This window comes from Panicum hallii, chromosome 6 (assembly GCF_002211085.1).
Source record: "Panicum hallii strain FIL2 chromosome 6, PHallii_v3.1, whole genome shotgun sequence".
NCBI lineage: Eukaryota > Viridiplantae > Streptophyta > Magnoliopsida > Poales > Poaceae > Panicum > Panicum hallii.
Genome location: NC_038047.1, coordinates 9,250,869 through 9,278,849, shown reverse-complemented (window position 1 = coordinate 9,278,849; position 27,981 = coordinate 9,250,869). Strand labels below are relative to the sequence as shown.

Here is a 27,981-nt window from a genome sequence, read left to right as displayed (position 1 = left end):
CCATGTACATCTATAACCTCTCTACCCTGTTTCCTGTTTAGGGTTTTGGTATGGGAAAAATATCCTTCTTCACATACCTATGGAGACATGTCAAAGTTATGCGTCCCTATATAAATATGAGGCTGAGCAATCCATCTCTTTCTCTACAGGACAAGGTTGAAATGGAAAAGATTGCTAGATGGGTTCTTGAAATTGGTGAGGGCCGAGCTCCAATGGTAGCCAAGAATGGCCAGCCAGAAAATGATTGGATACAAATACCACAGAATTTTGTGCTGTCACCAAATGGTCCTAAGATACCAGCCATTGCTGATTCCATATATGATGATTTCCATCTTTTCTATGCATCCATCCCTTATCTTGCCCAACGATCTATAGTATGCCCTGTCAATACCATCATTGATGAGATAAATAATTTCATGCTTGATAAAGTGCCTGGTTGTGCTCGTGAGTACCTGAGCTTTGACAGTATTGCTAACTCATCAGAACAGCCTTCAGATTTCCAAATGCTATACCCACCGGAGTTTCTAAACTCCATAATTCTTAATAATTTTCTGCAGCATCGTCTTGATCTCAAAATAGGTGTTCCTGTTGTCCTTTTAAGGAACATAAATCAATCAATTGGACTCTGCAATGGCACTAGGCTGCTAATCGAGAGATTTGGTGACCGTTTACTAGAGGGTACAATCATGACTGGGAATCATGTTGGACATTCAGTTTGCATACCCAAAATTGTTCTCAATGGTACAAGCCCAAAATGGCCTTTCACTCTGCAACGACGTCAGTTTCCAGTAAGAGTTTGCAGTGCAATGACGATAAACAAATGCCAAGGCCAAATGCTAGGAAAAGTCGGTGTATATCTTCGTGAGCCAGTGTTCACTCATGGGCAGTTGTATGTGGCCGTGTCAAGAGTAAACTCAAATAGTGGTCTTAAACTACTTATTGAAGATGATGATGGCGAACCAGTTGACACAACAAGAAATATTGTGTACCAGGAGGTTCTAAGACGTGTAGCAGCTGCACTATCAGGGCTATTAGTTAATAAGATTTTGCAGATCCTGATTGTGCATGTTCCAGATTTTTTTTTGGTTATGTGTTCTGTCTCAGTTAGTTTAGTAGTATCTTTATATGTTTTGTTGTGTGCTGTCTCATCTTTTCTTGTGTGCTGTCATTGTTAAAAAGTCATCCAGGTGCACCATCACCTATTTTAAACGAGCCTTACATAAATATATGTTCACCTCTCTTCACTAGTGCCTGCAATAGATGCTACCATTTTAGTTAAACATTGGGTCGATGATTTCCATTTTGTGATATCTGCTACTTAACCTGGTTGGGTAATTATCTTTATGACTATTCTTTGATCTTCCTTTTTATCTCCTCTGCTGTTACTTGGTTGCCTTCCAAAAATTGGTCATAGTGCTCTAATCTTTAAAAAACCTGTATTACCTTCATTTACATGTCATTGCCTGGTCTTTTAATATTTTATTTCACTATTTGTCAGGAGCATGTTGCTACTACCATTTATTAAATTTACTTGCTTTTTTTTCTCCTGCACACAACATTTATCTTAGATAATAGCTACTGTTCATTCTCCTTTGCCTACAAGATGGAGTATTCATAGCTGAAAGATGTCACTTCTGAATCACAACATTGGACTGTAAGGACACGGGTTGTCAGGTTCTCAGAATATCTAAGTAATGACGATCCCCTAAAGATTCTTAGGCTTGACCTAATACTTCTTGATGAAGAGGTATTTACATGTTCATAATGCTGCCTATCTCAGTTTGATGTTTTCCCATCAGAATAAAACAATGCTATTTTAATACAGGGAAAAGCCATGGAAGGTCAAATTCCAGAGAACTGGATACCATTATTTAAACCACAGCTAAAGGAAGGATTTGTTTACTATATCAAATACTTCCAAGTTTGCAATGCCCGTGCAACATATTGTCCTGTCGACCATCCATACATTATGAGGTTCACTGCACATACTAAAGTATATGAGGTCAAAAATATTCAAGACACCTTCCCAAAATATGCATGTGCCCAGGCAACATATGAGGTGCTTCGAAACAGAATAGGCATTACACAGTACTGTGCAGGTAAGATTTTTTTTCCCCATTGCAGTGGTAATCATTCCATGATATTAACTAAAATAGCATTACTTCTTCAATGAGGCTATTGTTCTTATTTCCCTTCCGCATTATAACTGCAGTAGCAATTATTCCATGATATTAACTAAAATAGCATTACTTCCTAATGAGGCTATTGTTCTTATTTCCCTTCTGACCTATGACCATGCAAACACTTTTGTACAGATGCCATCGGAGTTTTCACAGGATGTTCACATGTGAAAGTGCAACAAACAAAAGGAGGAACTAAGCATCTACGAAATGTATACCTCACTGATGGCAGGTACCAAAAAGAATTCATCTCCATCCAATGAAGTCCACAATTTTTTTCTATTTTAACTCATGACAATTCCTCTTGCCTTCCTGTAGAGAGATAGCTGTTGTTTCTTTATGGAATCAGCATGCAAGCGCTTTCGAAGCTGAGCGCTACATGGAAATGGCACACCATGGTCCAGTTGTGTTTCTTTTTGTTGGCATGACATGTCGCATATTTGAAGGTATACATTTCCTACCTCTTCTAACAGTTGTCTACTACATTTCTTCATTCTCTCTGGATATTGCAGTGCTCATTTCATGAATTCTAATGTACTTTCATTCTCAGACAAACTGACACTTCAAGGATCTACATTATGCAAATGGTATGCCAATCCAGAGCTACCAGAGACTGCTGCCCTACAGGATAGGTACCTATTATAAATTCCCTTGCAAAATCAACACAGCATACTAAGAGTGCTGATGAACACCATGATTATGCTGTAATTAAATACATGATATATCTGCAGCTGTACTGGCCGACTTCCTCCACCTACATGGTTTGGCCCAACCGCAGCACAAATAGAACCAGAGAGAATAACTTAACAGAACTATCCCAGTTTACAAATCCACATGTTATCTACGTATGGCGCTACTTATTTAGCATTACATTATTAAACTTAACACACTTACATGATTTGCAAATCTCTTTACAGATTGATGCCTCTATTTTTCTTCGTTCACACAGAGCAATAGGTACATTACCAATGCAAAGATCAAGCATGTGGTTCCTAATCAATCATGGTGGTATTGGGCTTGTGAGAAGTGCAATAAAACAATGCATCCACATGGAGACAAATATAAATGCGTTGTCCCTACATGTTCTGGAACAACAGGAGGACCTAGGTGCCATACTACTGTCACAGAGATCTATATTCCCTCATACAAATTATTGTTTTTCTATAGCATAATCTAATATACCTAACATATCTGCATATATTATGTATATCTCGTCTCTCTATTATCGCCACTGATCCTGTGCCACCAACAGAGCAGCAAAGTGAAAGAACTATACAACTTATGTTCTTTGGATCCATAGCACAAGAAATAATTGGCACTCCAGTTGATACTCTTATTGCTGCTAATGAAGGCCTGGGAATCTTCCTCCCAACAAAAATCACTGCCCTCTATGGAAAGTAGTATGAACTCCATGTAAGTGTTTCACCAATGTCACTACAGCAGGTCAACATCACCTATCAAGTTGATGCTATTGTACACGTTGCTAACATCCCTGCACCTACACCACCTTTGTTGCACCTCCGTATGTCACGTAAGCTAAACCTTTTCTATCAATTTGGTTCTGTATATTAATATGACCTACTGATTACCTTATCTTTCCAATTCTGCTTACTCAGCACTTGAGGGACAATCTCCTCATCAGCCAGCAACACAAAACCAAGAACTCCACTCTACTGATAAATCTGCAGCCATCACTTGACCAAGTGGTTCTGGGTCTACACCATCTGAATGCAATAAGGTATCCACATAATACACAAAAACTGCCTACTTTCATTACAGAAAATGATCACCACGTTAATTAATGATTTAAAATTATGCTAGGACACGACCTTAGCATTACCTGGTATAGGTACATCAGGTGTAGAAAACCCTGACCATCAGGTCCTTGCAGGGACAAAGGTACACTTCCGTACCGGTAGTACTTTTTGGCCTTCATAATCATATCCTTAGTATATTTATGTATTGACTATGTCCATGTAACTTTAGGCTCCTGAATCATCTGAAACCAACCTGCCTTCAACTCCAGCCTCACTTGCAGACCTAAAAAAAACTCAGGTATATCTCATAACACCGTATGTACTATGTTGCATATGAAACCAATTACCTCTTCATTATGTAATAAAATAATACTTTACTACCTGTTTGCCGCGCAGGTTCCGACCCAAAGAGCAAAAGGAACAAACGTCCAGCCGACGACGCATCTAATAGCCACAAAGAAAATGATCCAGGGTATGTTAACTACACAACAAGTACACTAGATTTGCCTGAATAGGGTGCACATTATAATCCAAATCGTCGGAACATATTCTATACTACAATTTATGCTCCATAATGCATTTCAAATGAAGATTTCTATAACTCTCATGTTCGATACTGTGTAACACACCCTCCCTTCCTGTTTGTTACAGTGATATTCATACGACAGCCAGAAAGAAGACCAGGAGGCAACTAGATCTCACCAATCCAGATGAACAGAACTAGGTGATTTGCATAGACCAATAAACCCATTAATATGCGTATCTCCTACGACCAAATTGCAATAATTGAACTCACTACTCCAATGCAGTCCTTTGCAGTCCAGCAGTGCCCTCCCTGACGTTGGCCAACTAGACCATCTCCATTGAAGGGAAGAGAGCCTGCACCCTCCTAAGAAACGTCTTTAGTCAGATGTTGAACATCTATATTATGTGCTCCGAACAACTGCCATATGTAAATTAATCAGTACTACCTCAGCTTGCCAAACATTGTGCTATGTGTGATCGTACTCCTATGCTCGGTACAGCACCTGTGAAATAAGCAAAAAAAAAAAATAGCAGCCTCACAACTCTGCAATGTTTGATCTTCAATTCCGATGTCTGCAAAACTGCTGCTACTTATGTACAGGTACATTCTTTCGGACTGTACAAACATAAAAATACAACCTCCATTTCTGCCATTTACATGTTACATTAAAACAAAATTTATGCATCCTGCATTTCTCAAACGACGTCCTGTAAAACTTCTACGTTTTCACCTCCCTGATCCAAACTGGATTGCTAATATATCAGCAATTATTATATGCCACATATACTTGTGTAACCTTTTCATTAATAAATCAAGGAGATATTTACAAAACAAGAACTTACTAATGTATTCATGGACTAATCTTTCATAATTTCTGTAAATAATGTAGTATATTCAAACATCAATTCACTTGCTACTACAAAATCATTTTTGGTTTATCCTAAATTGATGTAGTTTAATTTTGACAAAATTTATAGTAAAAAGTTAACACCTGACACAATATATAAAAAATTGTAAAAAAATATTCCATAACCATTCTCAATTGCCAATTAAAATATTAATATTCTTTTCTACTCCCAAAGCATTTTCTTTTCATATCTTAAACCATATTTTAGGTACTTCCACACTACTTTTTTTACACTGCGCATTTCATTCTTCACATACTGACGCAATTAAAGGGAAAACATATCAAACCAACAAGAGCATCCAAAAAAAACATCTGCACACCTTAAAAACTAAGGCTGACTCCAACAGGCGAGCCATCCGGCTAGGCAAAGGCAATATGGCTAATGTGGGAGAACTGTAGCACCATAAATCCGTCTCCAACAGAGTAGGTATAAAGGCAAGGCATTTTGGATAGGAGGGGAGAGGGAAGGTAAAATGCGTGCTCCTTCAGGCCAAGCCATCCGCGGCTCGAGCAACGGTCCGTTGGGCGGGACGAGAGAGAAGGTTGTGCGGCAAGGGAGACATCGCCGGTGCGGGGCTGTGCAGCGGCGGCGCCCGGCTAGCTCCTCCCCGCCAAGGTCAGCTCCGGCGAGTCCCAAGTCAAGGTTGGTCCCCTTCCGTTCATCCCGTTCCATTCCCGACTTGGAATCGCTCGATCTGCTAGTTCGTACGTCGTGGGGGTTGATATCTGCATCCGGTTTGAGGAACGGTGGGTTCTCTCCAGATCCGTGGAGTCAGTGGCCGGTTGTAGCGTGCGGCGTTTGCGGCCGTTGTTCTAGTGCAGTGATTTTGGTTGCATGGACTGATTTGCATTTATTTTTCACTTTGGGTCACGAATCCGTGGTTCATCCGTGGTGAATGCTTGTTGACTTCATGTCCTTTGCTAACCATTGCAATCAAAATTCAACCTGCTGCAGGATGGAAAACAACTTGAATCCCTGTGCAAACAATGATGGTAACTCTGAGGCCTATCTTGAAGGCCAGGAATGGGAGTTCCCTCTTTCTGATTCATTGGAAGATTTGGATAATCTTACAATTCCTCAGGTTTGCCACGCCGCTATTGTATTTTGCTGCTATTGCATTGGCTAACTAAATGCTGCTATTGTATTTTGCCGTTGCTGCAAATGGTTTAGATGCGGCAAGCCATAGGTCTGCGGCGGCCAATTCCATTTCATCCTGAAAGACCACACCCTGCAGCTGTTAATGTGGAAGCCATCCAAGAGCACACGGAGGTAATTGGACAAACTCCCGAATTACAGATTCCTGTGCCTCAGTCTAAAAGAGATGGGAAAGGCAAGGGCAAAGCCAAAGTCGCTGCTAATTTCAGTGGCAAGAGGGTGTCACAAAGAGGTAAATCCTTTAGCAAAGAAGAAGACAAAATTATATGTTCTGCCTTCCTGAATGTGAGCAAAGACCCTATCGCTGGTATGTCCCTTTTTCGTTGTAGATGAACAATCTTGAGTTATATCATTATAGTGCAACTTGAATCTATGACCTGTAAATATGTAGGAACAAGTCAATACAGTGGCGGTTATTATCAAAGGATACATAAATATTTTGTTGAGAACATTGAAGGCCCTTCTACAAGAAGTCAAGTTGCCATTTGTAACAGGTGGCTAACCATCCAAAAGGCGGTGAACAAATTCTGTAGTCATCTTTCGTTTGTTGAAAGGTTAAACAAAAGTGGAAAGACTGAGCAGGACCGAGTAAGTCAATGTGCATCCTTATAAATAAATAGCAGTAAACCTACTGGCAGGGAAGAATATGAGTAGACATTAGACAACTGACAGTTATGGTAGTATTGACTTGCATATTTTTGAGCTCACGTGTGTATTAAGTCTCTCCTTAGAAATGCAGTGTTCATAGCATTGTTTAAAACTGGGGTCCATAATTGATGGTTATATTTGATTAGGTCCCTGCAAAATCAATCAAAATTAGTTTGTTCTAGAGATTATGACACTATAGTTATATGCATCATTTTGTTGTAGACTGTGTGAGCACTTTGTCTGGAATTCTTATATAAATGCCAGACTGCAACTTCATGTGATCTTTAATTTATTTTACTTGATGCAGTAATCTTCCCACCCTACAATTTATAACTAATATACCTTCTTCGTTCATAGATCGATGATGCTGTTAAAATGTACGAGGAGTCAGAGCCATGGACGTTCATGCATTGCTGGAACATCCTTCGCCATGAAGCTAAATGGAGCGATAAGATGGTGGAGATCAATTCTGGAGGCAGAAGTACAAAAGTTAATCAACAGGTTGCAGGAAACAATCGAGGCCAACAGGGACAATCTGAGAATGATGATAATGAACAGCCAGCTCGACCAGAAGGAAGGGACAGTGCCAAAAAGCGTAGGAGTCGTGGGACTGCAGACAATGATGCATCTAGCGCTGCAATTGAAGTTCTTCAAAGCATGAATGCAAGGGGCCAGATCAAGGACGACAAAGAAGACAGTCAGATGGCGCAAATACTCCAAGGGAAGGATGCTAAGATAGAGCTTCAACAAAATATGATTGCTCTGCAGAGAGAGGAGATGCAAAAGAGATGGGAACTTGAGAAGGAGAAGCTGAACTTGACTAGGGAGGAAGTACAACTGCGTAAAGAACAGACAAAGGTTGAGATGATGAAGGCTGAAGCTCATTTCATGGGTCAGGATCTAGACAAGTTAGCCCCACACCTCAAAGAGTACTTCATATCCATCCAGCGAGAGATAATGGAGCGTCGAGGGATTATAAGCTCTCCAACCAGCAGTTCTGGATCGAGCATGCCTTAAACTTTTTGTGTGTAACAAACTATTTACTTTCTTCCCTGTTGTGGACCGAAACATCATGTTGTTTGTAGAACTATTTCTTGTATTGCTTGTTGTCGATGGAACATAATGTTGTGTGTTATAATATTCAGAACGTTATGTTGTGTGTACATCTATTTGCTATGTTTGCATGGGCAATATCGATGGCACATAATGTTGTGTGTAATAATAAACTATTGGACGTTGGTGAATCCACGCGACAAAATTAAAATCATACAACTGGATAGATTGTATGAATGGAAGGCTGAAGCTCATACAGTTGGATCCAGCAATTAAACAAAGACGACAAAATCATACTTGAATCCATAGGTTTAGCATCAAGACATACAATTGCATAGATTGCACAAAATAAAATCTGCAGCCATACAGTCATGCAAATGGACCGGTGGAAGCTCCAAAATGACTCCAAAGGTGCTCGACAAGGTCATGCAGAAGTAGGTCATTTGTTTCCTTGCTTTTGATGCAGTTGTAAGCATCAATTAGCTCACTGATCTCTGGAACATCTCTGTTCTCTAGAATTGCTGGATCTTCGGGACCTTCAAAGCCACGTGTATCACAAGGATTTGTGTATATGTTCCGTTCATCTTCTATAACCATGTTGTGAAGAATTACACATGCACGCATGATGGCATTGAGCTGTCTTGGCTTCCACAGCCTAGCGGGATTACGGATGATCTTGAACTTAGTTTGTAGTACTCCAAAGGTTCGCTCCACATCCTTCCTACATGACTCTTGAGCGGCTGCAAAAATTTTATGTTTCATGCTGACCGGGGCACTGATTGTCTTCACTAAAGTTGCCCAATCTGGGTAAATTCCATCGGCCAAATAATACCCCATGTTATATGGGTTGCCATTGATCCAATACTCAACCTCAGGTGTCCTACCATTGGCTAAATCATCAAACACAGGAGATCGATGCAAAACATTTATGTCATTGTGAGAACCCGGCAGCCCAAAAAATGCATGCCAAATCCGTAGATCCTGAGTAGCCACTGCCTCAAGTATAATAGTTGATTTGGATTTATGACCCTTGTACATGCCGGCCAATGCCGTGGGACAATTCTCTCATTCCCAGTGCATACAATCTATGCTACCAACCATGCCGGGGAAACCTCTAGCCTCATTTTGCTTTAGAATGACTGCAAGCTCGTGGGCACGTGGTGGTCTCAAGTACTCTTTCTCATATACATCAATGACAGTGTGCACAAATTGCATGAGGGTGTCAAGAACAGTGGTCTCTGCCATTTTGTATGTGTCGTCTAATGCATCTGCAGCTCCACCGTAAGCTAACATTCTCAATGCAATTAAACACTTATGAATCGGACTGAAACCTAACTTATTTGCTGCATTCCTTTTTTGCTTGAAATATTGGTTTCTAGCACTGACATCTTGGACGATGCGTAGGAACAAAGATTTACGCATTCTGAACCTATATAGTGTTATTGTGCAATGCTTTATCAGTGCCATAATTTAAGTATAAGGTACAGGTTCTGAACATTGGAACAAAGCAAAATATAAGCATCTGCGATAAAATGTTACCTTCGCCTAAAATTCTCTTCACCATACAGTGGAGGATCATTGAAGTAATCTCGCATTATTTGAGCATTGACCTCTTCCCTGTGACGATTCTTTACTGCATGCCCAATGACAGATCCTCCCCAACCTCGTTTCTTCCCTACGACCATTGTGACTGCAACGGCCGTGGCTTGCAGCTCTTCCTCTACACAACGATTTGCGGCAGCCGTACTGCAAATCCCCATCTTGATGTAACTCCATGCCATGGTGAACTCTGTCCGTCCTGACCTGCAACAGGGCAAAAGTATCAACGCCCACTACATTCGTCCCCAAGTCCCCATTGCTGCACTCGTCGCAAAGAAGAAGAATCTGTTGAACTCACCTGCAATCCGTGACCTTCCGATGACCTCCGCCTACTCCAAAGCATCCACGAGACGATCCATGCCTCGCATGCAAAGATGTGCTGAAATGATTCAACCCATTCGACGGATCTGCAGGAGGTTGCAAGCGGCGCGGGAGAGAGTTCTTGCCACCGGCGGGAGCCAACTACCAGCAGAATGCATTACGCTATTTGCCTATACTGTTGGAGGCCGCGAAAAATGACTACCGTAGCTATGTCATTCACGATAGGCAAAACGTCTATTTGCCTACTCCGAATGGCTTCTCTTGTTGGAGTCAGCCTAACATCAACAGGCAGTGCGTTATACCATAGATCCATCACCTTACAGACAACCGTGTCCAACACATGCATTATCTGCCTCCGTCGCAGAAACTCCACTTCCACTATATTCACAAACAGTACATCATACCTCCATATATAGGCAGGTATTTTAACCTATTTACATAGGATAACAGATACTTTAACCTATTTACACAGGATATGCACATGGCCTTTATCATAGACCAAGGCATTGCAACTTCAGAACTACTCTGGAACTATATCTACACACCCCATCACACTAGACTGGCAAAGGCCCCTCCATGCTAATCAATTGTCATTGCAGCACAAAAGCCCAAAATAATTTCTTCCATTACTTCAGACACGGCGATATATCTTGCGCTTGGAAGATCCCTGCCCCATCTTCTCCTGAAAAAAAAACCAGATTAATTTTCATTTCACGGCAAGGACAATCTACCAACTTAGCACAGGAATAAATAAATCTACACATGCCCAACCATGAATAACTTACCATCTGCCGGACCATCGGTTCCAGATCAGCACTTTTATTAACAAGAGACACTAAATCAAAAGCAAGCTGCTCCATTCTTGATTCAGGATGCCTTGGGCCATTATACACAACCTTCACATCATCCATTCCAAGAAGCAGGTCTTCCTCACCAATTGTACCTATAGGCAGGACATCCTTGAACTTTTGACAGATTTTCTTGGCATCTCCAACAAGATTTGTATAACCAAAGCACATTGCTCTACCTTCTTTCATTCTTTGAGCCAGCTTATCACAGAACAGTTTTGACCAATCTTTCTCAGCAGATAGCCTCCATTCTAATTTCTTCACCTCATCGTAATTGATATCCTTAATAATAACACCACTTCGCTTACACATGTGCTTGATAAGGTCATCACTAGCACTTTCCATAGCATCATACCTACCCAAAGCATTATCACCGATGAATTTCTGCTTCACATTAGGACCACCGACCTCACAATTTCTGCTTCCATCTCAATCCAACCACGAAGGCCACCCTCTGGCTCATCGACAATACCCCAATCATGTACTTGAAGCTGCAGGCAACGCGATATTTCCTTCGCGATCAACTGCTTTGATATAACTACTGGCCGTGCAGCCTACAAAATACAAAGACAAAAACGGATATTCCATACATTACTAACCGATCATATGCAACCTTAAACTAATTAATCTGTTACGAAACTAGAAAAACACAAACGAACCATAACAGTCATCATCAGGCAAGCATATGCAGCAACGTATATACACAGACTTACCCTGGAACAAAGTCATCAGTAATCGACTCATCATTACAACCCTGTGCTCCCACGAACACCTCAGATTGCAGAGCACCAGTGAGAGCAGAAAAACCAAAGGCAGCGCAGGCCTCCGGTGGGGTAGTAATGAACACAGCAGGACAGTACTCCGATTGATTACCAGCACTACTCGAGCCGGCATCTATCTCTCCCGACACAGCACCCTATATAAAGATCCACCATTAACAATTCCTCAAAACTACCATGAAAAGGCAAACGCAGTAACTAATGACATACCTGACAAGGCACATTTGCACACCGCAGATCCGGATCCCATTCAGCAGCCCTTTTTACAGCAGGCTCCACTTCTCTCACCTCCATTGATGAATCCGCCTCCATCGATGGCTCCGAGAAATACCGATCTGTTGTCTCCAGGGCTGCCACAGCACCGCTTACCCTTGCATCTAAACCCGTGGCCTCGCCGCCTGACAAAGCACACATAGGTGGCAGCAGTATTGCAACGCCAACTCAGGGCACCCATCAACCAAAGCCCAATACAACCGGACCAAAATGTGCTGTCATGCCGTCCATCCGCTGGGCCCAATCTGCCTTTTGTCGCTCAACAACTACATGGACTTCTGGCTTTTCTTACTCGCCTCCCACAAATGATAAAGTGTGGACCTAATTGCCCCACTGCTGACGCCAAGCACCATCTTTACCGTATCAGATCCTTTCTGGGCCACAATCTCTGAACCCCCACAGCCCATACGGCCATACGCATATTATAAAGTTTTTTTTTAAAAGGGTTAAAAAATTAAATTCGAAAAAGAGTGCCGGTTTGGAACAATTCGAAAAATAGGTACCTCCCGCCCGATCAACGGGCGGGAGGCGACATCCCGCCCATCCAACGGGCGGGGGGTCGAAAAAAATTTCTTAGGCCCCCGGGAGGGGCCTCTTCGCGAAAGAAAAATTTTCTTATTCACGAAGAAGCCCCTGACGCGGCATCCCGCCCGTCCAACGGGCGGGAGGTCTCCCGAGGGATATCCTGCCCTCCCAACGGGCGGGGGGTCGGGGGCATCCCGCCCTCCCAACGGGCGGGACCTCACCCTCCCCCCCCCCCCCCCCACTATTTAAGCCCCCCACCCACCCCTAATTCTCATAATATTCAGCAAAAATCAACAAAAAAAGAAAAGGGAGGAGAGGAAGAGAGGAGAGGAGAGGAAGCGGCGATGTCCACACGTCGGTTTGGAGGTATATTCTCGATATAGTCGTATAATTATCAATTATTTTTACGAATATTTGTTAGGGTAGTTATACGTAGAATAGTTTTCAGTATTTTCAATAGATTTTAGAAATATTTGTTAGGTTAGTTCTATTTTAAATAGTTTTTAGTATTTTTAATAGTTTTTAGATATATTTCTTAGGGTAGTTATATTTTGAATAGTTTTCAGATATATTTTTTAGAATAGTTATATTTTGAATAGTTTTCATTATTTTCAATAGCTTTTAGAAATATTTGTTAGGGTAGTTCTATTATAAATAGTTTTTAGTATTTTTAATAGTTTTTAGATATAGTTCTTAGGGTAGTTATATTTTGATAGTTTTTAATAATTTTAATAGTTTTTATATATATTTCTTAGGGTAGTTGTGTTTTGAATAGTTTTTAGTATTTTCAATAGTTTTTAGGAATATTTCTTAGGGTAGTTATATTTTGAATAGTTTTTAGTAATTCAATAGTATTTAGATGTATTTCTTAGGATAGTTATATATTGAATAGTTTTTAGTATTTTCAATAGTTTTTAGGAATATTTCTTAGGGTAGTTATATTTTAAGGAGTTTTTAGTATTTTTAATAGTTGTTAGAAATATTTCTTAGGGTAGTTATATTTTAAGGAGTTTTTAGTATTTTCAATAGTTGTTAGAAATATTTCTTTGGATAGTTATATTTTGAATAGTTTTTAGTATTTTCAATTGTTTGCAGGAATATGTCTTACGGTACTTATATTTTTCATGCAGATATGGCGCAGACACCGGAGCTCCTTGACGCGAACACCGACGAACGGCACAGGTCGTACCTGGCAACGGTGGAGGGGCAGGAGCTTCACGAGTTGCGCCCTCGTGTAGCAAAGGAGTTGTTGCACCTGGACGACCGCTCGCTTGACAGATGATACTTTGTATTTTTTTACGGAACTAATGTATAGCTTGTACGACAATTATAACCACAATGCAAAATATACAGGTTACGTGAGGCTAGTTTGCTGCCACTCGCACGTATGCTTCAGGCCGGCGACGGCCAAGATGGTAGCGCCAAGAAGCGGATGCAGCTGGACCGCTCTCTACTTGCGGCGTTGGCGGACAGGTGGCGTCCGGAGACGCACACGTTCCACTTGCCGTGCGGGGAGATGGCCCCCACGTTGCAGGACGTGTCGTATCTGCTCGGGCTTCCCATTGCAGGTGAAGCTGTTGGCCCGGTTGTCATGCCACCTACTTGGAGGGCAGAGCTTCAGAAGCGGTTTGCTCCAGTGAACCCGCCACTTTTTGTGAACATACCTGACGCGCCCGGCCCCGCCAAGAGTTGGGTAATACAATTTAGGGTACGTACAATTATTTTTTAATTAATTTAATTGAATCATATGTGACTACCTCTAAGCATTGAACAAATATATTTCAGGCTCAGGATCTCCACCCTGTGGCTGGGCAGTACGAGGTGTCACTATGCCTGGAGGCATATCTGTTGTGGTTTTTCGGCTGGACTCTTTTCTGCAACTCTAGTGGCAATTATGTGGACAAAGTTCTCATGCAGTACGCGCGCGCGATTGCGGATGCGAAGCCGGGCCAGGTACCTGGGTGGAGCTGGGGATCGGCAGTGCTTGGTGCCACGTACCGAGGCCTTTGCCAGGCCTATTTGAAGACGGAGAGGACCGCCGTCATCACAGGCTACCCACTTCTGCTGCAGCTATGGTCGTATGAGCACTTCGCCATAGCATGCCCTCTAATCAGCGAGGAGCCTTATCCGCTCGAGATGTATGGGATGTGGCACGAGGATAGCCCCACGATGGGTTCGCTTTGGACCGATCGACGGGTAAGCTCTTTAATTTACTGCTTTACGTTTCTGTATATGCAAAGTACCGATGCAGTTGTGTAATTTTGCAGATGAGCTGGGCACATCGGCAGGTCCGAAAAGCATACCCGCAGTTCGTGTCCGAATTTGATCAGATGCGGCCACAGGATGTCATCTGGACCTCGTACACCGCTGCGGCTATCCAGACACGTGCGCCGCACGGGTTGTCCTCCCTCTGCACGCGTGACGAGGCATACTGGCTCACAAAGGCGAACCTAGTGTTCGATGTTATCGTCGAGCCGTACTGCGTCTAGCGAGTGATGAGGCAGTTCGGGCGACGACAGCACTTTTCTCTCCTACCTCGAGCGTTCCAGGCCGTGCCGCGCAACGTACACGAGTAAGTTTGTGATAACTCATTTTATATTAATTATATAATCGTTATCATAAAATAATGTTGTCTTTCAAATGTTTGCAACACATATTCGCGTAGGGGATATCATGCCAACGAGGTCAACTGGGTGGTCAAGCTGCAGGAGACGTAGGAGGGTGGCTAGACGCACGTGACGATGTGTGGGACGAGCCGCAGCCACACACGGAGGCGTCTTACGGCGCATACCTCCGCTGGTACCTCCCTCGCACGCGTCCGTACATCACTCTTTCACGTATTGATGACGCCGAGCATCAGTACCAGCCGACCATCTCGGACACGTATCCCTCATACCGTGATCAGGCCCAGCGTGGCGCGGTACGTCTTTCGCAACTTGAATTATTAAATCTTTTTTTTATAAAAGATTGATAACAATATTACTCTGCTTCCCATTACATATGCAGATCGATCTGATCAACTTCGCGGAGGCCGAAGCTACATCTCAGATCACGTTGCTTGAACGTGGAGTACGTGTACCGGAGGCACATTACAAAGACAGCTTGCGTAAGATTCAAGACAACTTGACGCGAGCGTTACGTGCACTGACGTGTCGCGGCAGAGATGACGTGGGGACCTCCAGTTCATCTCATGCGTCCGCCCACGTGTACACAGCTGGTCTGTCGACCTCTGCAGCACCGCACACAGCATCTAGCGGTACTACCGCTAGTTCAAGCTGTAAGTCCTTTATAATTGCCATTTTAATCATCTTTGATTTACACGACTAATTTCGTTTGTTTTTATAGTCATGCACTCGACGGCAATGGGACCTTCTCCTGCAAGAATGGAGTCTCAGACGTTTGGCGCCTATGCTCCAGGAACGTCTCTCTCGTTGGGTTCGACGCCAGCTGCACCGTACTTCCAGGGCTATACTCAGCATGCATGGTCGATGGGAGTTTCTGCACACGGTGGTCCATTCGGTGTGCCGGATTGGGACGACTGGGAGGGCGGCTCCGCCACTTGGTCTGAGTTGGTGGGCGGCGGCGCCGGGCCTGACATCATTGGTCCCTCCCAGACGTATGACGCTCCAGGTGCACAGTCCCAGGATGGCCCGTTCACGCCTGCACCTCCTCCGCCTCGTCCTCACCGTGCTCCAGATGCATTTACGTACTGGGAGGACCACATACGCCGACGGACTAGGACTAGGGGGGAGGACGAAGAGAGCGCGAGGTCCGGGACAGGCGGGGTAGATACTCCTGATTTGGTGGACTTTTTATATATAAACTGTTTTTGTATGATACTATTTTCTTTTTAATTGGTTGATGTATCGTACAATCGTAATATTTGGATTCTACGTTGCAAAAAGTTATCATTTAACCATCTTCATACGAGTTTTACATACAGTAATCTTCTTCGTAAAATTCAATTCAAATTTTATATGCACACAAAAGAGTATGGCGAATAAATATTGTATTTAAAAAAGTATGAATTTCAAATAGTTTATAAAACTTAAATTCCAACAAAAAATAACAAAAAAAAATAAACAGGGGCACCTCCCGCCCACTGGCCGGGCGGGGTGCCTCCCGCCCACTGGTCGGGCGGGATGCCTGCCTCAGGGACCTCTTCGCGAATAAGAAAAGTTTCTTATTCGCGAAGAGACCCTCGGGAGGGGCCTGGAAATATTTTTGGAACCTTCCGCCCGCTGGATGGGCAGGAGGTCCCCGGCCCCACTCCTCCCGCCCGATCAACGGCGGGAGGTACCCATTTTCCAATTTTTCCCACCTAGCACCCTTTTTCGAATTTTTTTAAGCCCTTTTTTTTTTAAAATTCCATATTTTATGTAGGCGCGGCGTTAGCGCTCCAATTTTTCTAGTTTTTTATGGTCCAGCGAAGATTTATATCGAGTGACCCTAGTCCCAGCCAGCCCAAGAAACCTTCGCAGCCCACAAGCCCAGCGCTGCAGACCGCAGCTCAGCTCGCGCTCACCCCAGCGCCGCAGCCCCCCCAGCACCCCGCCGTCCCGCACGCGCTCGCCCCCCCAGCCCCACGGCCCCCTCGATCGCGACACGCGTGCGTGGGCGGAGTGCCCGACTGCCCGTGCCCCGAGCCCCCGAGTCGACAGCTCGGCTGCACCTGCTCCCAAGTCCCAACCCTAAGCGGGCGAGCGGCGACTTGGATCCGGCGGCCAGGCGGAACCACGGGAGGAGGGAGCGCGGGGCCGGCCGGCCGCTCATCGCCTAGAGGTAGGGGGCCACGGCTCCCGGAGGCCCGCGGCCCGGCGCGGGTTCACGGCGCCTCGCCTAGAGGCCGGCGCGGCGGCGCTGAAGCCGGATGCCGCGGCCGCACGGAAGCCGCGGAGGGCAGGCGGACGGGCTAACAGTAGCATAACAGCTAGAAGGAGCAAGCAGGTCATTTTTTCCTCCAACCTTGCAATGCAACCCCCATTTTCCCTACTAAATTGAACAAATTGACCTGTGCGATTATTTATTTCCATAAGGAGACTAGAGTTACTTGGAATTGGAGATACAATCTAAATCATGCAATTTAAGCACTTTTCAGCTATCGCTATTTTAACTATTGGTACGTGGATTAGTTTGAGTGCTTTAAGCACATAGATAAGTGGCCCTAGGCGTGAAAATCTACCAGCTCTGCCACTGGCTTTGGCCCATTTTGTACTAAAATTACTGACGTAGACTTGCAATTTAAACTGCACAATGAAGAGGACAGTAGCAGTATTAAACATGTAGTCCAAACATCCTCTCATTTTGAAACCTTCCTTTTACTTTATCTGTTTTCTATATGTGAAATATGTGGTAGTTTTGTTCACTGAATTTTGGCCCTAGTCTTGACCAATTTCTGAGTCAGTCCCTGAATCTGAGCGCATAAGTTTCTTTCTAATAGGATGGAAGAAATGCAATGTGTAAACTGAAAAAACAAGAACATGCTGCTATGGCTGTTTCTTTTCTTTACATGGAGAAATGCGATGAGTAAACTGAAAAAACAACAACATGTTGCTATGGTTTCCCATACATGGAGAAATGTGATGAGTAATAAACTGAAAAGAAAAAACAACAACATATTGAAATGGGGAGTTGGAAAAAATATTACTGGCTGCGGAAGCCTTTGATTTGAATAAGGAAGGTAAACGGGAAATGGGGAACATGAATCCAAAACACTTTTTTTTTTCAATCTGCATTTATTTTAGAAATGAACACGAAGGATGTTTCATATAAGTTTGGAACTGAACAGAAAACTCATTCGAAATTTCACAGGTTGATTTGAGTTGTTAATTTGAGGCTGTACAGTTCCTTCAGCAATGGTTTATTGTACTCACTGTGCTGATTACTGCCCCTCCATAAAGGACCCTGACAAAGGATACATGTGAGATCTCTCTGTTCTTTCTATATTATTCTAGTGGGATACGATGCAAAACCAGTCAGTATGATTCTTATGAACATGGCCTTATTTCCTGCCCTGTTAATGATTGCCCATTAGATTTTACAAAGCAATTGGTGCTCTTGGGCTTGTGCAATTGGTGCTCTTGGGCTTGTTTATTGATACGTTAACTGACATATTTGATGACCAGATGCTGTGGTACATGTGGAAAGGTTCTTGATCAGGAAATATACACTGATGAGCCTAATTTTGTTAAAGATAACTCGGGGCAGGTTGGTTTTGCCTCCATGCCTTGTAATACTTGGTTTTTATCTTTTTGTTCACCAATTGCTCAGATTGATATGTTTTGGGGCTATACAGAGCCGCTTGGCTGGAAGTATTCTGACAAGCATTGAGTCTGGATATTCAATGTCCCATCAAAGAACCTTAGACAAAGGTATGAATTTTCGGGCACTTACTTATTTTACTTATTGTGCTACTCCATGAGCTAATTTGTATACTTTATTTTATAGGGAAGGATGAGATTAGTCAGATTGTCAATAACTTACATGTCAGCGGTGGGGATACTATCATTAAGAGGGCTCTTCACTTCTATGAGGTCTATATTTCTGTTATCAGTCAATAGTCATGTTTTTTAAATAGAATCCAGTATCATGATTTTGATGTTTCTTCTTTTTGAAGTGCAGCTAGCTCTTGACCGTAATTTTACAAGGGGTCGTAGAACAACACATGTTGCAGCTGCTTGCCTTTACATTGCCTGCCGGTATGCTACCACCTAATTACAGGCTCACTTATTGGAACGTCAGTAGATAATCTTATATTTTCTTCCCCTTCTGTTGTAGGAAAAGCTCCTACACGTTTTACTTACTATTATATTCATTAGAAAAGTAAAGATGTAACTTTCAGAAGCTTCATCTCAGCGTCCATTAGGATTACAACATTTTAAATGCCTAAACTATAACACAAGTAAGCTCTTCCAGGCCACATAAATGCATGTCAAACCCATTCAAGAGGCTATGTTAATATGTGCTGCATTCCTCCAAGTAAACACAACGTATATCTTCCCCACATAAACAATGAGCTCCCATTCTGGAACCAACACCTTTGCTTCCAGAGTGAGCATCTCGCTGTGTGGACCGAGGTCCACATCATCAATGCCAGTGTTGTTGCTGCCGGAGATGAGGTCCTCATTGTTTGGAAAATGCTGCTGCCTCTAGGAACAAGTTCCATGTCGAGGGATTGTGGAACCAGCGAAGTTTTCAAAAAAAGAAAATAAAATTGTGCAACCAGCAAGCTTTGTAGCCCATCGAGAGTACAGGGAAGAATGGAAGTCTGCTTCTAGGGAAAAGATGAGGGAAGGATCAGACACACCGTAGGGAACTTGCCTTGCTTTGCTAGGCAAAGCTAGCCTCTCCCAGCCAAGCTAGGCAATGCTAGTGAAGGTTCCAAGCAGATCCTATTTCTTCCAAAAGCTCTTATGTTTCATCGATTATTGCTGAATTCCCAATTTAGTTTATTATGTCTTTCTTAATCCTCAAAATACTGCTTTCACCATCATGTTTTTGGTGGTATCTTTTGAAAAGTCTTATCTGGCTTGACTTTCTTTTATTCCTTTTCTTTTGGCTTCAGTTTTACCTAATCTTCAGTTTTACCTACTTTTCTGCCAGGCAAAGTAAAAAAGCTTATCTTCTTATCGATTTCTCCGACTATCTGCAAATAAGTGTGTGAGTATCCCACCTTTTTGGCCCTTTATCTGGTATGACTCAACTCATCTGGATTTTTTTTGTTTTGTTTCAGTTATGTCCTAGGTGCTGTTTTTCTCCAACTTTGCCAAGTTTTGCTACTCTCAGATCATCCATTTGTTCAAAAGCTTATAGATCCCAGCCTTTTCATCCATCGTTTTACTCAACGTAAGCGGATAACATATTCTGTTGCATTGTATATTTTGTTCATTGGTTCTTATGTGTGTAGTGTGTGCAATTGTTCAAATGGTTGAGGTATGCACAAATATTCTAAGGTGCTGTCCAAGCTTGTCGATGGTTGTGTGCAGCCGTCATTTTGCCTGTTCAATCATGGCTTGCCCATTAGAGTATTTTGATCTTGAAACTCTGTGTGGAGATTGTCACTTAGCATGTGTTTCAGCTCCAAGACTTAAAAAAGCTACATTTTCCTATAATATGTATATGATGTACTTAATGCTGATAATCTTTCTTGTGCGTTCTAGGCTTTATTTGGTTATTTATTGTCAATACGTCATGACTTCAACCTGGATCTATTTTTATGCTAAATAGTGGAACTCAATTGGTACCAAATAAAAAATAAATCATTGCTTAGTGAGTTCACAGTTTAGTAAAAAAAGTGAACTGTTGGATTACCATGCGGACTGAGATTAGCACTAGAGAGGTCTGCAGGTTTCGATTAACAGCATCATCTCTGTTTGGCTAATCCATTCAGTGCGATTTGAGACTGAACTTCATCTAATCTTACCTCATGACTAACTGAAAATTGTGCCACCGAACAATTTGTTGAGTGGTTTGTTTTTTTGTGCAAATGTTGCAAGTTACATGCCATATGGGTATGTATATCAGAATATTGTACATGTGCTATACTGCTATGTTACAACTAATGAGATCCTTGTGGACCTTGCTTCTAGGATTGACCAGAATTAGTTCCTCTATTTATGTACATGGGTCTGATTATTCAGGTTTTGTTACAATATATTGGTTTTGTTTTTAGGTTTGCTGGGGGGAAGGGATAATGCTGTATCAGACACAGCTTTACGCATTATAGCTAGCATGAAGCGAGACTGGATGCAGGCAGGTGTTCCTTCCTATCTTTCTCTTATCTTCTTTCAAAAGGCTGAATAAGCTTACCACCTTGCTTGCAGACTGGTAGGAAGCCGAGTGGATTATGTGGTGCAGCATTATACATTGCTGCACTCTCTCACGGGTATAATTACACCAAGGCAGATATTGTAAGTCCAGATGATCATGGGATACTTGAACTTATTCAACAATTTATATTATGAAAATTTTACGGGTGCATATTTTTATGTGTATGACAGGCATATGGTTGAACATTGTGTGACATCAATTCTGTTTTATGTTTCCCAGGTTTCTGTTGTGCATGTGTGTGAAGCCACTCTAACTAAGCGATTGATAGAGTTTGAGAATACAGATGCTGGCAGCTTAACGGTATGCTTATTTCTTCCATGAAATTTCCAAACTCGACGAACCTTTCAACTTATAATATTCAATTGAAATTCCTTTTTGGTTTTACAATATATTCTTGGCACACTGCAAGCATGAATGGGGCTGGACAATTGGTTTTATTGGTATATTCAGTTCGGTTTTTTCGGTGCTCAAAAACTTCGGTGTACAAAATCCAAAACCGATCGGTGCACAATAAAAACAGAAACTGACCAATTCGGTGTCAGCTTTTTCTGTTTGGTGTTAGGTTTTCACTGAAGTTCTCCATACTTCCTCTATCAGTTGAGAAATCATGAAACAACAGATGCAGATATTAAAGCCAAACGCTTCAATTGTTCTCCCACATCAACAACCAGTGCAAAAAGACACAAGAATAATCACAGCATACCTTGACAAGAGAAAGCAGCAGCAGCAAGCCAACAAAGTACTAGGATGTGTCTTGGAGAATCAAATCGAGGTTGAACCTCCTAATTCTACCAGCCCCACGACTAGGGCCCAGTACCTGCCAGCTTAGCGGCACCACGCCCAGCCACTCACGCTTCTCGCCACACACATCTTGCCCCATTTGCTGACGCTGGACGCTGTGCTTCCCATTGGCCACCAGGTTCACAGATGTTGCCAACAAAACAAAAACACACACACACACACAAAAACAAACACCGTAAACCAAAAACTGACAGTTTGGTTTAGCTCGTTTTTTCATTTTCCGGGGCAGAATGGCTGACAGTTAACTCATGTGGTGCTGTTCTCATTTAAACAGAGTCATTTGTTTGTAAGCTGCAGTTCTGTAGTCTACTGAACTGTCCAGTAAACATGAGTTAACATTATATGGCAAGTTTTAGATGGTAATGGTTCGAAATTCCAATTTTCGGAAAAAAAGCTCAGACCTGAGGCGATACTGATCCTTTCTAGGCCAGCAACTGCAAGCAACCAGACTGTCATGTGGTTTAGTCTATTCATTTACATTCATATTGTTTTTAAAAAAGGTAAATTCATAATTTTAGTTTGGTCATTTCTAGGCTTGTTCCCATACAGAATTACCAGTACTTAGCCTAGTTCCCTTTCATAAACACTTCTCATCAGTTTGAATTAAAAAAGTGCAATTGTTATTGTATTGTAATGCTCCTGCACTGGTATTCTTTGTCCTGCCACCTTCTAGAGAAAACTGTTCACTTATGGATTTCCATCCCACATCATGGTGTAATACACAAGTATCAACCTTAGCAGGCAATAACAACACATACCCTATCAAAAATACATTGCTTGCTTCTTTTGTCATTCTTAATGCATGTTAACAGTTCTCTTAAGATGTGCGTATGCCTATATCTTCATGCCCCTTTGTTAGATTGAAGAATTTCTGGCGACAGCTGATGAATGTAATCAAGAGCCTGTTCCAAAATGTTCGCTCAAGTCTGGAGAAGTTCTTTGCAAGCACAAGGATAATAAAGGTTCTGTACATTTTGCTCATGGACTGTGTGAAAAATGCTACAACAAGGTAAATCACATCTACTATGTGCGAATTGACTTGCAGACTTCATTTACTTTTGACACTTTGTCTGATTGTCCAGTTCACTAAACTGTCGGGTGGATTAGAAGGTGGTTGTGACCCTCCAGCATTCCAACGAGCTGAAAAGCAAAGACTTGAAGCTGCTAAAAGGGCTGAAGATGCTGCTGCAGCTAAGGAGGCAGTTCTGGAAGAATCTCTTTGTGACACACAGAATTCTGATGTTGAGAATACCATAACTCCTAGTAAGGTAATACCTGCTGTACAGAGGAAGGCTAATGGCATGGAATTTTTTCCCTGGGGTGGTGGTGGTTGGTGTGCCTGTGTGCGTGCGCTTGCATGTGCGTGGGCGGGGGAGCCGGCGGTTCCCGGGTACCTAAAGGTATCCTGAATTTAAGGAAACCTGTCCATTTTACAAGTATGCCTAAGAAAATAAATTTAGTTTGTAATGAAACTGAGTATACTTATATGTAGTTTCCTTCTTATCTTGTCATCTGCATAACAGAGATTTTACCTACCCATGTGCAATGTTTCCAAATTGATTGTTATAATCGTCTTTGGTAAGTCTTAATTCTTCAAGTAAACAAACATTGTAGTTCAATAAGGCAGTATGTTAAATACTTCTTTTTTGACTATTCGACATTATTTATGCAATTTCACCAATTTCCCAACTTTTCCACCTTATAGTTTTTCTAATGTCTGTTAACTTCATTCACAACTTGTACCCAATTTCATCTGCATTATATTAGTATAGACGGTACTTCAGGATTGTCACTTGGAGGATTGGAGTAAGGCTTCGATAATTGTTTTGAATTTTTCCTTGCTTCTGGTGCTCCAAGTAAATTAGTTGAGGATGTTTAGTGTGCCAAATTGTCTAGCAGCTCTTGATTTGTCTAACATATTACATAATATGTTATCTGCTGCTCCTGAAGTGTATGTTGGGCCACAATAATAGGAAACTTGTTCAGTTTGGAAGTTGATGACTTCTCTAAATTTTATGTTCCATGTAGTGCACATTGTTTTTTCAAAATTTCAGTGGCTTAGCCATGTGCTTATAGACTTGTTTTCAAGACATCAGTACCAATGTCATGTCTAGGCATATGAAGGGGTGGAGGACTGTAGGACAGAAGGCGTTGTGCCAGCAGAAGAGACCTAAGGTGATAGCCAAGGACTGGATTTGGAATGTTGTGTCCTTTTCAAGTTAGGATAGTAAGAGTCAATATAGGTTAGTCTCATAAGTTGATATCATTGTTCAGTACTCCCTCCGTTCCAAATTATAGGTTTTTTTGACTTTTCTAGATATATAGTTTTTACAATGTATCTAGACATAGGTATATCTAGGTGCATAGCACAAGCTATGTATCTAGAAAAGCCAAAACGAACTATACTTTGAAACAGAGGGAGTGTGTTTTTGTGCGAGGTGCAGAGGCAAATTGTGTTAGAAGACACGCTGTCCAGTGTTCTCAAGGTGCATCCTTAGCAGCGCCTTGGCGACAAGGCTTGTGTTGGACATGAAAGATGTCCTGCCCCTTAGACAGGGAGGGACAGAGGTATGGCAGAAGCGTGGCGACAGGGGTTGCTGTCAAGGGACATTGGGAGGCATGTGGGGATGAGGGCCACCGTTGCCTGCTGACAGCAGCCCTCAGTGGTGGTCAGGGTCAGCCTGCAGCCCTCAATTCCATTCAAGCCATGTTCTGCCTAGTGCCTACTTCTGTCAGCAATGTAAAAGTAAACTTTATAGAACTAAAAAGACTTAATTTGAAAGGGTTACTCAGTGGGCGACAATCCTAGGTGGACACGTGAAAACAACCCTGTAGAACATATGTAGAAGTTTTGAACAATTCCTAAAAATAAGTTACCATATGCAGGAGAGGCTGGAGAGCTGATGTTCTATAATCATACAAATTGTCAAGATCAAACTCAATTTCTTTCATGATATATGAAATTGGCAAACAATGAAGGAAAAGCTTACAATCAGGATAAATAGTTATTGCAATGAATTTCTTTCTTTTCTTCACTCTTTTGTCAATTTCACATGTCACAAAATAAATGAAATTTTTGTCTGGAAATTTTCCATGGCTGTGTATGAGCATGCCCTCTGCACGCGAGACTTTTCTGGGAACTTTTTAAAACTTATGTTTTGTAAAGTTGTTTCCATGTTTCTGCCCAGTGCATGATTTCTACTATTTACCTAGGTAAAAGATTAATTCGGCACCATGGTAACTTTGAACCTTTTAGACCCAAGCAACAATACTGATTGTGAAAAAAGGAACGTTTAGTCACTTTAATCATCAAATGGTCCAAAATCCCTTTTTGTTGCTGAATGTTGGGATGTGGAGCATCGTTACATGTTTCTATTACCTTTTTCTTTTACAACTCATTATGTGCTTATTTCCTCCCTTTTTCTGTTCTCTGGGAACTCACTTCAAACAGGGTATAAGCGGAGATAAATCTTCAGCAGTTGCATCTGAGGAATGCACAAATGACTCTATACTGTCCAAAGCTCCTGAAGGAGGAGGTTTGTTACTTCCTGAACCATCATACTTAGCAATAATTTCAGTTTTCCTGTTTTAAATCCTTGTTAAATTGTTTTTTTTTCTGAAAGCTGTATGCTATCTTGCATGCTTAGGTGAAAATTGTGAAGGCGATGCTGATCCAGAAAGCCTTTCTGATATTGATGATGTAGAGGTACTTTCTCGATGAGTTCTTTTTATCTTATTTTTCAGGATTTATTTTATGGCACTAGTAGTTAAATGTGGGGTGATGACCAAACAAGCTTCTGCAATTTGATGAAATGCTCCAAATTTTGTAGGTTGATTGGTACCTTCACAATGAGGAAGAAACACAATATAAAAAGATTATCTGGGAGGAAATGAACAAAGAGTACCTTGAGGTAACGGTGACTCAACCAATGTGACACATTTTCTCATCTTGACCAGAGGATGCTACTGCCTGCTGTTTGGTTTTACAGGAACAGGCGGCAAAGGAAGCTTTGGCAGCTGAGTTGGCAGCTAGAGGTGTTGTTGTGGAAGAGGGAAAGAAGAAAGTAAGAAACACTTTTGTGCAATCAAACTTCCTGGTACATTACACATTTGCTTACCATTTTATGCTGGGTGGTACGATCATCGGTGGACATTTCTAACATAGAAACGAAGACGTAATGAAGACACCAAGAGCTCAAAACCTGCTGAAACACCAGCAGAAGCAACATACAACATGCTAAAACGAAAGGTAGATCACTTGTGCTCTGTCACATACACCTGAAATAATTGTCCTATGTGCACTGTAACTTTGAACTACGATTGTAAACTAGCTGAAGTTTAATATTTAATGTCCCTTCTCACAGGGACTTGGTTCAAAGGTTAGTGCGGGAGCTGTTGGCGAATTATACAAGGTATGCCTGTTTCTTTACGTTTATATTAGCAAATATGGCCGGACGTTGCTACAGGAAACCATATAAATATATTAATTAACATATATTATACATCATATGTATAATATAGTACGTGTGGGTTGAGAACTTCAGTCTTTTACTATTTTATTCACCAAGCGCTAATTTTAAATAGTTTCGGACTCTTAGCTCAATATATTGGTCACCCGGATTCTTATTAGAATTCCGATTGACGGACTAAGGAATCATTGCTTGCTTTAGTAACAGTAGAGATAGAGATAGAGATTCATATGTAGAGTTAATAAATTATACCCTGCTGTGAGTTGAATGAATTATATACTGTAAACGATTCTGCAGTATTTTCTTTAATAATTATTTGGTGCGTAGCTGAATTTATTTTGGAAAACTAAATGAACTAACAGCATTGACTCTATATTGCCCATTATGCTACATTTTTGTGACAATGGCGATCAATTCTGCAAGCAGACTAAAGATGAAGATGGCAGCGCGCATAAGAAAGAAGAGATGGATTTTGACGCACAGTATGGGCAGGACGATGCTGATGGTGAAACATTCGATCATGGTTACTACAGCTACGATGGTTATGACGACGATGGCACAGGAGTCTACAATGGCATTGATGATTTTGATTTCAATTAGCAGCATTTGCTGAACAGCGTGCTGATCAGCATGACCTTTTGGGACAAACTAGAAGTTAATCCAGAAGAGATGGGGCAAAAGAATCTCCATCTGTACACTGTAATACTTTAGTTTATTTTTTCGAAGGGAGTTTCGATCAGATCAACAATTAGTCTAGTATGTTGCTTACGATGGTCAACGTAGTTCTGTTTGTATAATATGTGAGAAACTAGGTTCTGCTAGGTTGTAATTGTAACTAAGTGCATGATTGCATTGTTCATTATCGGTAAGTTATGTGTAACCATAGGCATCGTATATCAATCTATACAAGAACGAAATTTTTTGAAAAATGTTTCTCATCTAGATTAGATCTGCTGTACCTCTACGTTGGATATGCTTTTCAGGGTTGAAGAAAGTGGGAGAGGGTGTAACCCATAAAAACTGTGAGTTGGAGAATGTTTCCACTAAAAAAATAATGTTTTTTTTGTCGCTGCAGCTATTTCTTACCCATCGGGTATATTTTACTCTCCCGGACTCACAAAGCCTGCTTTAGACGTGGAAAGCTCATAGCAATTAAGAGAGATAGCATAAGAGATAATTTTTTAATAATCTAAACTTTAGCACACAACTTATCTCTAGATCTACGTATCAGCTTCACATATTTTTGGAGCTTCACATATTTTTGGAATACGTGTATGAGATTCTTTCCTCTTTCTCTCTCCCACCTAGAT

At 41.8% G+C, this 27,981-nt stretch overlaps 3 protein-coding genes across 8 annotated transcripts; 2 read left to right on the top strand and 1 right to left on the bottom strand.

Moving 5' to 3' along the window:
• Window positions 1-4,992, top strand: LOC112898593. 4 transcript variants are annotated; one of them, XM_025966943.1, is made up of 14 exons: window positions 1-1,747; window positions 1,826-2,099; window positions 2,316-2,412; window positions 2,499-2,626; window positions 2,731-2,812; window positions 2,912-3,025; window positions 3,130-3,287; window positions 3,433-3,702; window positions 3,797-3,918; window positions 4,002-4,079; window positions 4,167-4,235; window positions 4,334-4,409; window positions 4,589-4,661; window positions 4,747-4,992. In XM_025966943.1, exon 1 carries the CDS (start codon window positions 51-53, stop codon window positions 1,173-1,175), a length of 1,125 nt encoding a protein of 374 aa, XP_025822728.1. In that variant the 5' UTR covers window positions 1-50; the 3' UTR covers window positions 1,176-1,747; window positions 1,826-2,099; window positions 2,316-2,412; window positions 2,499-2,626; window positions 2,731-2,812; window positions 2,912-3,025; window positions 3,130-3,287; window positions 3,433-3,702; window positions 3,797-3,918; window positions 4,002-4,079; window positions 4,167-4,235; window positions 4,334-4,409; window positions 4,589-4,661; window positions 4,747-4,992. The 4 variants fall into 4 exon arrangements, with proteins under 4 accessions (XP_025822728.1, XP_025822729.1, XP_025822730.1 ...); XM_025966944.1 differs by having other exon boundaries at window positions 3,433-3,711; XM_025966945.1 differs by having other exon boundaries at window positions 3,098-3,287.
• A 5,777-nt stretch (window positions 4,993-10,769) lies between these two features.
• On the bottom strand, window positions 10,770-12,195 carry LOC112896282. Of its 2 annotated transcripts, XM_025964210.1 has the most exons (4): window positions 11,985-12,195; window positions 11,709-11,911; window positions 10,933-11,549; window positions 10,770-10,829 (listed from the first exon to the last, which is right to left on the bottom strand). In XM_025964210.1, exons 3-4 carry the CDS (start codon window positions 11,338-11,340, stop codon window positions 10,779-10,781), a joined length of 459 nt encoding a protein of 152 aa, XP_025819995.1. In that variant the 5' UTR covers window positions 11,341-11,549; window positions 11,709-11,911; window positions 11,985-12,195; the 3' UTR covers window positions 10,770-10,778. The 2 variants fall into 2 exon arrangements, with proteins under 2 accessions (XP_025819995.1, XP_025819997.1); XM_025964212.1 differs by lacking the exon at window positions 10,770-10,829 and having other exon boundaries at window positions 10,871-11,549; window positions 11,985-12,189.
• Window positions 12,196-17,107: 4,912 nt separating this feature from the next.
• Window positions 17,108-27,533, top strand: LOC112897846 (transcription factor IIIB 90 kDa subunit-like). 2 transcript variants are annotated; one of them, XM_025966238.1, is made up of 20 exons: window positions 17,108-17,519; window positions 18,384-18,492; window positions 18,698-18,779; window positions 18,868-18,943; window positions 19,020-19,105; window positions 19,194-19,270; window positions 20,175-20,231; window positions 20,305-20,417; window positions 21,244-21,323; window positions 21,395-21,481; window positions 21,621-21,701; window positions 23,062-23,211; window positions 23,285-23,470; window positions 25,654-25,738; window positions 25,826-25,908; window positions 26,033-26,113; window positions 26,192-26,266; window positions 26,368-26,451; window positions 26,567-26,614; window positions 27,098-27,533. In XM_025966238.1, exons 2-20 carry the CDS (start codon window positions 18,428-18,430, stop codon window positions 27,269-27,271), a joined length of 1,770 nt encoding a protein of 589 aa, XP_025822023.1. In that variant the 5' UTR covers window positions 17,108-17,519; window positions 18,384-18,427; the 3' UTR covers window positions 27,272-27,533. The 2 variants fall into 2 exon arrangements, with proteins under 2 accessions (XP_025822023.1, XP_025822024.1); XM_025966239.1 differs by having other exon boundaries at window positions 17,109-17,519; window positions 25,850-25,908.
• The last annotated feature ends 448 nt before the right edge of the window (window positions 27,534-27,981 follow it).